This window comes from Biomphalaria glabrata, chromosome 3, assembly GCF_947242115.1.
Source record: "Biomphalaria glabrata chromosome 3, xgBioGlab47.1, whole genome shotgun sequence".
In the NCBI taxonomy this organism is placed as follows: Eukaryota; Metazoa; Mollusca; class Gastropoda; family Planorbidae; genus Biomphalaria; species Biomphalaria glabrata.
Window position 1 is genome coordinate 31,074,774 of NC_074713.1, and position 15,669 is coordinate 31,090,442.

Consider the following 15,669-nt stretch of genomic DNA (forward strand, 5'->3'; position numbering starts at 1 on the left):
TATCTTCAACTGTAAAGGAACATCCGAAATATGTAAAACATTTTACAAACAAACATTTTATATTAGGTCTAAAACTCTAATTCAACACTAAGATGATTGAACTTCTCTTCGCAAAGATAGTTTTATAATTTAACACATGAACATACTAACTATAGTCGATTCATTTCATATTTTAATCAAATTAACATTCAAATTGGTTTTTCTAAAGCATTTTTCATACATTAGTTTGCCATTAGTGCAACTCTTTTCTTGATATCGCGTGCTTCTAAATATAGATCTATACACAAGCCAATGTTTTCATACAAAATTAGATTCAGGTCAATTAGTTGTTTTTAGCGCCATTTTATAATATTTTTTTATTCATGAATTCATGTATTCGCTTTACTTATAACATTATTATTTTCTTTAATTGTTTCTAATGCACTATATCAGTGACTATATCAGCAATACGCAAGTTAAGACCCGCGGGCAGCGGATAAATCTATCTAGTATATATATATATATATATATATATATATATATATATATATATATATATATATATATATATATATATATATATATATATATATATATATATATATATATATATATATATATACATTTATAGCAAAGATAATGATTTATAATTATATTATATTTATATATACTCGCGGCCTCGGGTAATATATAGCAAAGATAATTATATTTTAAATATTAAATTTTAAGACTTTTTTTGTTCTTTTCTCTAGCTATTAAAATGGGACGACCTAAGAAAGGAGAAATCCCTTATAGAAAAACAGTGAAAAAGAATGGAGTAAAACAGTTAACTAAATCATTTGACAAACAAGCTTCAAGTTCCAATAGGTCATCATTGTCTAGTGAATATGACCAAGATGACATGTCCACTTCTGGAGATGTTTTTGACAACACCCAGTCTCAGCAAATACATTTGAGTCAGCAACCGCTTCAACAACAACATCAGCACAACACTTTTAGTCTCGGCACATTATTACATGATTGTATGACTGTCGAAGACTGGGACCAGAAAGTGGAAATGACCGGACTTGAAGCTCATCATTCTTCAGCTCATTCTGTTACGACTTCAACAGCTGTGGTTGACATTAACGAAAATGTCACAACAGGCGTTCGACAGATCAGTCCACTAGTGAGAAATGTTCAACATGAAATGGTGAGCATAAACCATTCCCAGCGGATTCACCCTCAACAGCAGCAGCAAGATCACCACCAAATTCACCTTCATCCCATTCATCCACGACAACAGCAGCAATTGGATGATATAGAGGAACTTCCTAGAGCTGCGCATCACCAAATGAACTCATTCCAAGAGCATAATCAAAACACAGAAAATTACCAGGTATTGCCAGGGCTTGACTTTGATACTGGACATGAACTGCCTGAGAACAGGGCAATTAAAGTGGAAAGTGCATCTATTCAGGATAATGTTTCAGGCTCGCTTACTGAAACTGTTATCCTCGAAAATATGCAAAACATTCAAGGACTTAAAGAAGAATACCATTCTCGAGGACTTAAAGAAGAATACCATTCTTTCACAACCCATTCTGATAACAATGCAGCTTACAGCTTGGCAGAACAGAGAGCTGCAACTGTACTTGCCAACTGTGCAACTGTATTGCCAGTCTCCCCGCTCGAGTCACAACTCGTTGCTATTAATATGTATTCACCAAACATAATTTACACCCCCCAAGGCCAAGAGTTAATTATCATTCACAATACAAACCAATCTCAGTCATCTGCCAATATAATTTTAAATCAGGATAAGCAAGACTCTTCGAATATAAATATGGATCGTACACTGGAGCGGACTAGTCAAGAGTTGAACCACGCCCAGGATCACCAAGGTCATCTTGTTGACAACCTCACCGTGTTAAATCAAGCAATAATCAGATCCAACCCAGTCATTGATAATGTTAGTGATAATTATCATGGTTTATCACGAAACAGTATGTTCAATGATATCAGTGACCTTCAAAATCAACAATATTCCAGTGAAAGTAACTCTGCAGAGTCTCCCAAGCATATGCCATCTCCAAGATCCAGACAACTAAATGATGATGGTAATGAGTCGAGCTATACAGTTTTATCATCCAAATGTAATATTTCGGACTCATTGCCAACTAATCTTTCTTTTTCGTCTGATACTGCTCGGTTTAAGCGTCCAGGGATACGAAGTCCTATTGCTGCAATTCTTCAGCAGCACAGAGAAGCAATACAAGCGGGTCGACCTGTGCATCTTTCATCTGAGGAGATTGAAGAACTTCTGAACACTGTCAATTCTGATCAGGCTAGGGGAACTCAACGATTAATAAACAATCATTCACTGTTTGCGAGAAATCAAAGAGATGTCATCGATCAAGTTAACCTTAATATTCAACAGCAATCAGCCAATGCTTATGTTGTTGCTGACAATCAACAAGAAGAAACATCTCAACAATTTCATCGCCAAACAGATGACGTTAGGCATTATCTTAATAAAAGTCCTTATCCAAATATAAACCACTTTACTGGTGTTGATTCGTTGAATTCAACAGTAAGCCAGGACAGACAATTTGAGACACATTCTCAGGCTAACTCAGGCAGTGCAGTTGTACAGGAAATGCAGAGATGCAATTTCTCTAATAACAATAATAACCAAATCAGTCATTATCTATCCCTCGACAACACTGATCAGATGAATGACCTAGAGCCATACGATGACAGTTTCAATAGTAGTCTTTTTAGGGACTCTACACTTCTCCATGAGATCAACAGAATATTTCTCGGCATTGACAACTCCTGCAGCACTTATGGATGTAATAGAAGTGAGATAGACAGAAGTAGGACAGAAGATGGAACTATATATGCTCTCTTATCTCCAGATGATTACTCCCCAGAAATCTCTCATACATATTGGCATGGTTTTCAACAAAGTGACCAACCCATTCACATGACACCGGACAAGGAGAAAATTATCAAGGACGTTTTAGACGCTTTTGATAATTTGCAGAAAACTTATGTCACTAATGAACCAGAATACATTAGTGTAAGTATTTCTCTATTTACTAAAATTTAATTTATTCACAGGGCATTACTAAGTTACGTTTATATTTATGTCCACAACGCTAGGCACTTTTTTCTCTACATATCGTTATATGCTAAGTAGTTTGAAATTGTAAAACTAGAATTGTACGATTTGTGGCAATGATAGTTCATTCTTTAGAGAGTATGATAGACATATGTTGTGCCATCGATATTTAAATTATCAACTAGATTAGTGGTTCCCAAACTTTTTTTTATCTCGTAGACCCCTTGCCATGTTTTATAGTTTTTGGTAGATCCCCCAGCCCCACAGACTTAGTTAATTATGCATTTTTGAAATTCCATCAACTTCAAAAGTTTTTTTTCCCGCTGATATATTTGTGAAAGAAATTCAAATTAAAACTTAGGAATCCAAGATTTCAAAGAGAGGCGGCTTCCATCGAATTCACTAATGGACCAGAAATATTCAAACCATAGTCTTGTTTTGATCGCTTAAAGTAATTTTTTATTTTATTTTAAAAATCATTTGGCGTTATTTTTCACTTAAAGCAAACAGAATGACACGTCAATGATAAGGCTCTTATAATTCTTCTGGAATAAGGATTTAAAGTAGACCTCCCTTAAATCCTGCGTTAACTAATCACCTAAGAACAGCATGAAAGCCTCCCAGATACTTACATCTCCACAACAATTTTGCCTAATATATTATAGAATAGAGGCGCTAGGAAAATAAAAAAAACGAGCCCGTACAACTAACCGGTTTCCAATGCGGTCCTCTATTTCAGCCTGACTGGGTTCAGACTTAGACTAGATCTAAAAATTTAGATCTACTTTATCAATCTAGAATCTAGCGTATCTAGATTTCTAGACTACATCAAGATTCTAGAACTAGATGTAGATCTAGACTACAATTTGTATGACTTGTACACGTTTAATCGGGTAATGGTGTACTATGCTGTTCACATCCGATCATGGGCGTAGCCTGGATTTATTTTCGGGAAGGGGGGTTGGGGGGATTTTTCTCTCCCCCCTCCCCCCCCCCGGCAAAAAAAATATTTATATGTGTGTGTGTGTGTGAACATAATCTTTATTACATTCTGACCCTTCATTCTTTCGGAAGACGTTTATTGTGCACTAGAATTTCTTTCTGGAGTGGTCCTACACCAGTCCGTTTGCCGTGGACTGCGACGGGTAAGGGGGGATAAAGAGATCCTGGTGTTTGAGTAGTGGCTATCGGAGGATAAACCACCACAACACAATACTTTGGCTCCAAGTTCCCCTAGACCTAAGGCCCAGATGGCCCGCTCTGGGTCAACCGGCTTGTCACGCCACGTTACCAGCATACGTCGTCGACCTATGCTGGATGGCGGTGGTTGGAGGGTCAATCATGGAGCTGCTGTATCGGACACATGACCGATGTAGCAGCTGACTGAGTATAGCACTTGTGTAGCCCTGGCGGGCTCATTCTGGACATCCGAATGGCCCGCCCCCTTGTTGGACTCGATGGCGGGTGGGGAGCACAGGTGCCGAACTAACAAGAAAATATATATGGATAAAAGAAAAAACCAATAAACTACTTGCCCCAGATTTAAGTCTGGGCAAGAGAAGCCGTATTGAGGCAAAAAAAGGAGGAGGCCACAAAAAGCTGTATTACCTGGCCATCATTTTTGGTGGTCAGGGCACAGAGGAGGGGAAAAGCCTGACAAAGCTGAGCACTTTTCTTATCTATAAGGGACTCAAGACAGTAGTGGGAGAGCCCAAGAGTGTGTCTAAGCTACACAAGTCAATGGAACTTCTTGTAGAAGTAGATAGCAAGACACACTCTGATGGGCTTTTAAGATGCAGAAGACTCTGTGATCTCCAAGTGGAAGTCATGCCACACAAGAGTCTGAACAGCAGCAGAGGTGTAATCAGCTCTAGGGACCTACTAGAATGTTCCGAGAAGGAAATAGTGGAGGGCATTGAAGGAGTCACCCATTCCCGGCGCGTTACCAGGCGCAGGGATGGTGAGGAGGTCAAAACCGCCACTATTATCCTCACATTCGGAACTAGGACACCGCCAGAGTATGTGAAGGCAGGATACCTACGAGTTCCAGTGAGGCCCTACATACCTAACCCCATGAGGTGCTTCAAGTGCCAGGAATATGGACACGGCGCGGCAGTCTGCAAGAGGAACACTGTGTGTGCCAGATGTGCTGGAGAGGGTCATGAGGACAAGGGCTGCACAGCCCAGTTCAAGTGCCCAAACTGTCAAGCTGGCCACTCAGCCTACTCCAAGGACTGCCCTGTGTGGAAACAGGAGGTTGCCTTGCAGGAGTACAAGGCAAGAAATGGATGTACCTTCAGCCAGGCGAAATAGGCTGTATTGGCCCTACCCAAGGTCCAATTCGGCTTGACAAAGACCTACGCCCAGGATGTTGCTAAGATAGGAAGATCCATAGCCACACAAACGGACACAACTGACCCCACCACCCCCTCCTCCTCCTCCAACTCAGAAGAAAACACCGCCAAAGACACACCTCTGAAGAAACAAGAAAGACCTGTTGTCATGCTAAAGAACAGGTTCTCTGTGCTCGCTGATGAGAGCATGGAGACTGAGCAGCATGTCAAAACCAATACTCCGGGAGAACCTGGAGACATCATGTCTGACACAGGTTCTCCTCAGAGAACCCAGCCAGTCACCCCAACCTCTACCGAATTAGAGGTTGACCAATTCCCTAAGGGGATAAATCAAAGCGGAGAGGATACCCGAAGTGAAAGAGGAGGAAATAACCTCCGCTCTAACCAGAGGGATCTCCCCTCTCCAGAGAGAAAGACTTCCCCCAAAAGGGGGTTGTCCTCCTCTCCATCCAAACCCAAGAATAAAAATACCAAGGTCACTGGAATAAAGGGAAACCCCTCCGGGGGCAAGGCCAAATAGCTCCAAGTAGGTCATTTAGAATAAGCCATGGATTCCAGAATTGTACAGTGGAATTGTAGAGGCCTCAATGCCAATTATGAGGAAGTGCAGCTACTGATGGACTCTGAGACTCCTGTAGCTGTCTGCTTACAGGAAACATTTCTGAAAGATAGCATCAGTTTCCGAAGCTACAGTGCTTACAACAAGAATGTTGAGGATGCAGAGAGAGCATCAGGTGGAGTCACACTACAGGCCGTAGCAGCTAGGATAACCCTTCACAAGGTTATCACTTGCTGTAGCCTGTATCTAACACAAGGCTCTCCATTAAACCCAACAGACATGGAGGACCTATTGATACAACCACCCCGGCCTTATTTAATCCTTGGGGATTTCAATGCCCATAACACCATGGGTGGATCCAACAATACCGACTCAAGAGGTCGTATGCTGGAGGATATCTTCCTCCAACATGATTTATGCATACTTAATGATGCATCACCGACCTACTTGCACACAGGGACTGGATCACTCACATGCATTGACCTCACCGTATGCGTCCCCGAACTTCTGGACGACTTTAAATGGTCAGTTAGCAATGATCTACGGGGAAGTGATCACTTTCCAATCATCATTACTAACAATCTCCCTTCATTGGGACGACCTCAGCGGTGGAAACTGAATAAGGCCGATTGGGAACAATTCCAAAAAAGATGCTCCGAGGATATCACAGAAAATATCCTCGATGAACAGAACCCAGCTGATACCTTTGCTAGCAAGCTACTAAGTATAGCCAGGAAAGTTGTACCCCTAACCTCTGCAAATCCAAAACGGCCTAGCAAACCATGGTTTGATACAGCTTGCAAAAGTGCTATTGGCGATAGGAAAAAACGACTGGCTGCATTTATAAAGAATCCTTCCCAGCAAAACCTAAAGCTATTCAGGATAGCTAGAGCAAAGGCTAGACAAACCATACGGTCAGCCAAAAGGAATTCCTGGAGAATTTTGTCGGCAGTCTGGATGCCAAAACTTCTGCTAGAGCGGTTTGGAAGGCAGTAAGGCGAATCAAAGGGAAAGAATCAAATGCAATAGGGCATTTGAAAAACCAAGGACGAACTGTCACGTCCCCCAGAGAAATAGCTGACTGCCTTGCATCCTCAATAGCAGCAGAAAAATCATCCACTGCACACTACACGCCAGAGTTCCAAAAAGTCAAAAGCCACAGTTATACCGATACCTAAACCGGGAAGAGACGGCTCTGACCCAGCTAACTGTCGACCAATAGCACCAACAAGCTGCATCTGCAAAACCATGGAAAGAATGATTAACAGTAGGCTGGTCTGGTACCTGGAGAGGAATAAAGTGATCTCCAATTACCAGTGTGGATTCCGGCAGGGGCGGACAACAACTGACAACCTGGTAAGGCTGGAAGCTTATATTAGAAATGTATTACTCAGAAGAGAACATCTAGTAGCTGTATTCTTCGATATAGAAAAGGCTTATGGCACAACCTGGAAACATGGCATTCTACGTGACATGGAGCTTATGGAGCTTAAGGGACACCTCCCACGTTTTGTGGGAGAATTCCTGAAAGATCGAAAATTTCAGGTTCGAGTGGGCAACTCCGCTTCTGACACTCATGACCAGGAAATGGGTGTACCCCAGGGCAGCATTCTGTCAGTCACCCTATTCAACATTAAAATAAACAGCATCATAAATGCTCTGTACCCTGGCATAGAGTGCTCTTTGTATGTTGATGACTTTGTCATTTTTACTTATGGGAAAAACATGAACACCTTAGAAAGAAAATTACAGTTACGGACTGGGGAGCTGACAGACATACCTTGCTGCTGCTATATCGGAGTCTAATTCGATCCAAGCTAGACTACGGATCCATAATATATGGAGCAGCAAGGAAGTCGTACCTAAAAATACTGGAACCAATACAAAATGCTGCCTTGCGTCTCTGTCTCGGCGCGTTTCGTACATCACCTATCCCAAGTCTCCATGTGGATGCTGGAGAACTCCCCATGGATATAAGAATGAAAAAGCTTGCAATGCAGTATATATTCAAGCTAAAATCCAACCCCACGAACCCTGCTTTCGACTCAATATTTAACCCCACAGAGGTAGAATTATACAATCGAAGGCCTAACGTCATACAGCCGTTGGGCCTTCGAATGAGAGAACCCATCCAAAATTTAACCCCACCCATTGACCAAATCTCTGAAATAGAATCCCATAGAAATCATGCGGTGTCAGGAACCCAAATTCCCTGCTCGGACCTGAGACAAAGTATTGCCTCTGCCACCTATTAAGAGTGGCAGGACCGATGGGAGGCTGAGACTCACAATAAACTCAGGCAGATTGTGGCGGATTTCAGGTGGCGGCTCACATCTAAGGGTCTGACAAGGCGTGGTAGCACAAACATGTCCAGACTTAGGATTGGCCACACCTACATCACGCACTCTTTTGTACTGAAGAGAGACGAGCCCCCACTTTGTGAGTACTGTGACTCTCGCCTCACCGTGGAACATATCCTCGTTGATTGCCCCAGATATCAGGAAGTTAGGGAGAAATATTTTAGAGCCACTAACTTAAAAAAAACTAATCCACAATGTCGACCCTGGGAAGGTACTTGGCTTTATCCGGGAAGTGGGGTTGTCTACGAAGATCTGATTAATGAATTTGTTAACATGTACTATTTACATTAGATTTTTACCAAATTATTAAATTTTTACTACCTTTACTATTTTAACTGTGAATAGACTTTGTTTTTAATGATTTAACTGTATAGAATTTAGTCCTTGTTATGTAGAGAGAGAGTAGTCCTTAAGGGAATGCAGGCATAACATGGCCTAAATTGTGCCGATGTGCCTAAAATCAAAATCAAATCAACTGCTACCTATCGAGAGTGGCAGGACCGATTGGGAGGCTGAGACTCACAATAAACTCAGGCAGATTGTGGCGGATGTCAGGTGGCGGCCCACATCTAAGGTTCTGACAAGGCGTGGTAGCACGACCATGTCCAGACTTAGGAATGGCCACACCCTAATCACGCACCCGTTTGTACTGAAGAGAGAGGAGCCCCCACTTTGTGAGTACTGTGACTCTCGCCTCACCGTGGAACATATCCTCGTTGATTGCCCCAGATATCAGGAAGTTAGGGAGAAATATTTTAGAGCCACTAACTTAAAAAAAACTAATCCACAATGTCGACCCTGGGAAGGTACTGGGCTTTATCCGGGAAGTGGGGTTGTCTACGAAGATCTGATTAATGAATTTGTTAACATGTACTATTTACATTAGATTTTTACCAAATTATTAAATTTTTACTACCTTTACTATTTTAACTGTGAATAGACCTTGTTTTTAATGATTTAACTGTATAGAATTTAGTCCTTGTTATGTAGAGAGAGAGTAGTCCTTAAGGGAATGCAGGCATAACATGGCCTAAATTGTGCCGATGTGCCTAAAATCAAAATCAAATCAACTGCTACCTATCGAGAGTGGCAGGACCGATTGGGAGGCTGAGACTCACAATAAACTCTGGCAGATTGTGGCGGATGTCAGGTGGCGGCCCACATCTAAGGTTCTGACAAGGCGTGGTAGCACGACCATGTCCAGACTTAGGAATGGCCACACCCTAATCACGCACCCCTTTGTACTGAAGAGAGAGGAGCCCCCACTTTGTGAGTACTGTGACTCTCGCCTCACCGTGGAACATATCCTCGTTGATTGCCCCAGATACCAGGATGTCAGGGAGAAATTTTTTAGAACACACACCTTGAAACACTATTCGACAATGTCGACCATGTGAAGGTACTGGGCTTTGTCCGGGAGGTGGGATTGTCTACGAAGATCTGATTTTTGAACTGTGAAGATATAATATTTACATAATAGTTTTACCAAATTATTAAATTTTTACTACCTTTACTATTTTAACTGTGAATAGACCTTTTTTTTAATTATATAACTGTATAGAATTTAGCCCTTGTTATGTAAAGGGAGAGTGATCCTTAAAGGATTACGGGCACGACATGGCCTAAATTGTGCCGATGTGCCAAAACTCAAACTCAATACCAAGACGTCGTTTCGTACTCATGAGGTGTCTTGACTCTACTCTGTACCAAACCGTCGTAATGCGCCGCACAGAAACACATCGCTGAATCACACTGAATCAAGCCTGTCGCGATCTATGCTGTAGTGAACTTCTCGACTGGGACACATTCGTTGGCCTTGCCTTCCAGAAACCGACGGAACGTCTCTTGACCATTCTGATTGATCATATGACTACATCCGACGTAACTGGCCTGAGTACTATTCACAACACATATTCTTCCAGAAGCGTCGTCGTGTCCCGGATGACCGTCGCCACTCATCACGGTTGACTGCTCGTCTCTCGCTGGGTGACAAACACACACCTCATCCGCAACACCACCAGAATCATAGCAATATATTACGACATTGTATCACTGTATGTACAGAATAAACAAAATAGACTGTATCAAATAAATATCTTCTTTCAAAGCTCAATAATAAAATATATTCAGAACTAGACATATTTTACCCGCGACCCGCGGGTTTTTATTTGTCGATATAGTCACTGAGAGTGTTTTTAAAACATTTAGATGTGTCAAGGCATATTTGGGCATATATCTAGAGATTTTATTATTATCTTTTCCCATGTGTCTGCTTTTCTCAAGTTATAATTTTTCCAACTTGGTTGTCACTCCCAAAATGGTGTCGACTGGTGCGGACCGCACCCCTCACACCCCCTCCCCCTAGTGGCGCCATTACTCCAAGATATATTTCGAGATTATATTATTATCTTTTTCAATGTGTCTGCTTTCGCCAAGTTATAATTTTTCCCAACTTGGTTGTCACCCCCAAAATAGTGTCGACCGGTGCGGACCGAACACTCGCCCCATCCCCCCCATCACTCCACTGCTCCAATATATCTACTTCTTCTCAACAATTTCGATAAATATATTGGAGTAGACGTAGTAAGAAATAAAAAAGGGGCCTGCGAACAGCATAGGCTAATACACTATTAACCACTAGTAAGCCTACTAATCCTGATCATAATCGCTCTAGGCTCTATTTACTTAATAGTTCTAGACTAGATCCAGAATATAGAATATATATATATATATATATAGAATCTAGATCTAGACAAGATCTAGATTTCTTGACTAGTTCTAGATATGATATAGTCTAGATCTATAATTTAGATCTACATCTAGACTAGGTCTCTAGACTAGTTCTTGATCTAGATCTAGACTTGATCTAGGTAGAACTACAACTAGAATCTAGAATTAAATCTAGAGCTAGAATTCAGACTAGAACTAGAATTGGAATCTAGGCTAGAACTAGATTTCTTGACTAGTTCTAAATATAGATCTAGTTTAGATCTGGATCTAGACTTTTGAAGATTATATCTATTTAGATCTCGATCTAGAATCTAGATCTCGGTCTAGAATCTAGACTAGGCCTAGGTCTAGAAAATGTTTTGGATGTTCCTTTAGAGTTGAAGATAGTTTACTCCCTAGTCCAAATCTCCCGCAGGACGACGGGGGATGAGAGCGGGCAGGGTTTGAACTCGGAAACATCGATAAATCCAAACGACAATCCAGCGCGCAAACCGCACGACCAGGCAGACATCCTACTCTAGGTTTAGGTCTAGACCTTGGAACTAGGAACGACGACTTCAAAACATGTCTTTGCGCATCTTATCTGCGCATCCTGCACTGTATTTTATTTTTAAATACAGAGACAAAGAAAGATTTTACGCCTCGAATGCGCGCGATTTACCCGTGTTGATTAGAAAATGTTTTTTAAGCTCTTGATAAACAGATTCTTAAAAACTTCATCCATTTTCAGACAAGCTGTTATTGTGGATATTTTTTTTAGAGTAAGAGATCATCACAAAATAATTTTTTATCATCCTATTTCAAATTATATTTATATTATTGTTATAACTCTGCCATGCGCACCGCCATCAAGGCTAGTGCTAGAAGGTGCGCACTGTGATAACTAGACTGAAAAGGATGTCAACATTAGGAAGAGAAGGGAGAACGACCTACACATTTGAAATTGAACTTGGGATTGTTGAGTTCATTGGCAAGTTCATTGTGGATGCATTTGATGAACAACTGAACATGATTGGGAACATGATGGGAAACATGAGCAGGAACATAATGTTGAACAAAGTAGATGAAAGTGTATTGCAAGTAGAAGGCCAAATAGACCAAAGTGATAAAATTGTGGAATAAACTCGTTAGGCAAGGAGCAGTTGTCTGGTCAGGACTGTGGCTGCACAAACAGTGGTGATGGAGGCGCTGGGGATTGGAGCGCTGTCTGTGACTGTGTTGTGGGCGAGTCTGGTGGGGATGACCTTCATGGCGAGAAACGTGACAACGATTGATGCGGCGATCTCAATGGGATATACAGAATTGAAAGAAAAGAAACAAATGAAGAAACTAGAAAAGTCTGTTATGAGCCTGAAACTTGTGTTCCTGGTATAGCAGCAACGAGCCGGACAGATCAAGACAACGTTGGGTCTGCGTCCAAGCTGGCTGCTGTGGACCTTAAAGACCTCTGTTTATCTGTCAGTACCTTTGATGAGAACTCAAACCATGAAAGCCTCAAGACCGTTTCTGATTCCTTGCCTTGGATGTCGTCTGGTGAAATTGCGAATACGGGCCCCAACAATGGCCGAGGCAGAAACAACGAATTTGACTTTGGCAGCGTCATAAGAGAGAACTTCATACTTGGCAACTGCATCCAGGCGATTGACATGAGCTGTATATGCGGCGTCCTGCGGGGACAGTGCCCATGCCAAGAAACCCAGCTACAAGACCTGAACTTGATAGAAATGTGTACTTCTGCCCACATCAGTGAAAGTGACTTGAACTGTGGTGAATTAATCCCAGCGAAACCTGATGTAGTGGTGGATGAACATTACAAGGATGCTTCATGGGCATACTTTACAGATGAAGCTGAGAAAGACTATGTGCTTGAGACCATGGCTAGCTGTGGGCCTTCAACTGTGTCACGACACGTCCATGGAAATGGCCCGCTGACTCAGCGTCTTAGAACAACAACCCTGGAATCTACGGTGATCGCCACAACATGCATTTGTGTTACATGGCTGGCAACCTTGACCTCCACTAACTCTCCATGCGTCAGCTGGCTGGCATCAGCGACTATCGTCATGAGGTCGAAGCAGCGACCACGATATCGCCCCAAGCGTAGACTGGCCAACTGGAACAAGAGGAAGCGACGACCACGGGAAACTGTGCAGATGGATTTGTGGGCAACAGGCACCCTAACGTCTGTGGTTCCCACTGATCTACCTCCACCGGAACTGTCAAAGCTCCACTGCACTGTTTCTTTTCGGGACGAAAAGCTCTAAGAAGGGGGCAATGTTATAACTCCGCCATGCGCACCGACATCTAAGCTAGAAGGTGCGCACTGTGATAAACTAGACTGAAAAGGATGTCAACATTAGGAAGAGAGGAGAACGATTTCCGCCCAAGTTGAGAGCCGAAGTGAAAAGACTGTGCCTAAGAAAGATGATGTTTTATGAACTTGTGATGTCGTGTAAATAAAGATATATGTGCCTCGTTGAGTTGCCTCGCTTAAGTTATTACAATATGTTAAGTAGCCCTACCATAAAGTGAAGATCCTAAAATAATATAAAAATTGCTTAACTATGTGGACACAATATTGGATCTAAGCCGAATGATCCGCTTGACATCGATAGCTCCATTCATGATATCGCCCGCAGCTTACATGAGCAGCACGGAGATACAAATCAAATAAGCATGAAAGCCCAAAAGCAAAAAAAAAAAAATAATTAAAGACGTATTATTGAACATGTTAGCTTTTAATAAACTAGCTTATATAATACAACTAATATGACACCTTTCCCTAGATTACAAAATAGAACATCGTTCGCATCTTTTTGATTGGCCAAGGCTAGATCTATTCACTCTAATCTTCAAAAAGATCACTTTTTAGTTTGAGAAGTGAAGGTACAAAATATAGTCTATCCATTTGTTTATTTTACCAAACTTACCTTCAAATGGGCGTTTTAAAAACATTTTTAGAACTATACATCACTGTAGTTGTAAGTCTTTATTTTAGATTGTGTTTAGAAAAAACAACAACTTTCAGATAAGCTACTATTAGAGGCCCACTTAGGTATATATTTTTAAAACACCGATTGGTGCAACCTATATAAAACACACATCAACATCCTTCCCTTTCTATAGCTAACAAAATACATATCAGAAATATTTGCAATTAAAATAAGAAACATTAATAACTCATCTTATTTTATAAATATTATAACAACTAAAAATAAAAATAAATTTCAAGTAGATCTACGTGTATAATCTATTTTGTTCATTAATTATATTTAAAATTACATAAGCTCACAGTCCACCTTACCCACGTATTTTCTAGATCTAGTACGGTAAAAAAAAACAAAAAAAAACAACAATATATTTATTTCAAATAAAACAAAAAGATTCTGTATCAATCTAGAAGAAACTTGCCATGAATATAAGAAAACAAAAAACATAATTCAAAACCCGAAAAAAAAAAGCTGGGTAAAATAGCTAGTTGTAAATAATAGTGTATAAAATCTTGCAATCTGGGTATATTTAAAACTTGAATATAGATTTCGGCATTTTCGTTATCGAATATTGACATATAGTGTTTACAATCAATCTAGATCTAGATGCCTATTCTACACTGTCGTAATATATAAACGTAGTAATAATCAAACTGATAATAGATCTAGATTAGAAAAACTTATAGCCAAGCACTATAATTCACTAGAAATAGATTCTATTTTCTAGATATAGCGCTACATCTAGTATTACTTTAGATTACGGCATTTTACTTTGTTTGTAAACACTGTAGAGCTATTTCCGTTAAGGGAAATGCCTAGATCTATTTTCTAGTTTTAAATATACCCAGATTAATAGTACTTTATTAACATGGTTTTAAGTAGCATCATATATTAGATCTATTAGATCATAAATATCGTCTACAAAAAAAGCATAGGCCTACTAGATCTGATAGGCAATCGGTTCATTAATTAGGTTGATTTTATTTGATTTTTTTTTTAAAATATTGTCTAGAATTAAAATGTCCGTTTCTAATATCGTAAAGATATAGGCTCTAGATAGTTGAGCTCGACTTTTATAAACGCATTGCTACAAATATAATAGCATCATTAGATATAGTTCTAAGCCTCTAAATATACCATCTGCGAATAAGTCTACTATCAATAGACCTAATAGGCTTACTTTTTTTTTCATAATCTAGATTTTTTTTAAAATCTCTTAATACTAGACTACACATAGATTATAGATCTATAAAAATTTATTGTTTAATAAAAGGGCTCCTTTCTATCGCTCGCACGTTTATTAACTTCGTTTACATTAGGCCGCGGCCTACGTTTTTTTATTAATTACTGGTGACTGTTCTTATGCAAATATGAATTAAACTAATGAGAGATAGGAATGACATTCTCTCTAGATTTCTTTTTTTTTATGTATAAGTAGCGCATAAAAAATTACCCAGATCTAGAAGAAAATACCTAACATGAAATTTACTAAACGAACGGCAACTTCAAAACAGAAGCATATACTTAAATGTGAATTTGACGCGAAGGGTGATCAAAAATATAATCATTTGTGATAATCTCTTACTCTAAT

General features: G+C 40.2%; 1 protein-coding gene across 10 annotated transcripts in view; it reads left to right on the forward strand.

Annotated features, from left to right (window-relative positions):
* Nucleotides 1-15,669, forward strand: part of LOC106057102 (uncharacterized) — a 133,559-nt gene that overhangs the window by 97,497 nt on the left and 20,393 nt on the right. For all 10 annotated transcript variants that reach the window (XM_056024510.1, XM_056024513.1, XM_056024508.1 and 7 more), the window contains one exon: nt 732-3,043. In XM_056024510.1, the coding sequence (XP_055880485.1) occupies nt 732-3,043 (2,312 nt within the window). The remainder of the gene's footprint in view (nt 1-731; nt 3,044-15,669) is intronic.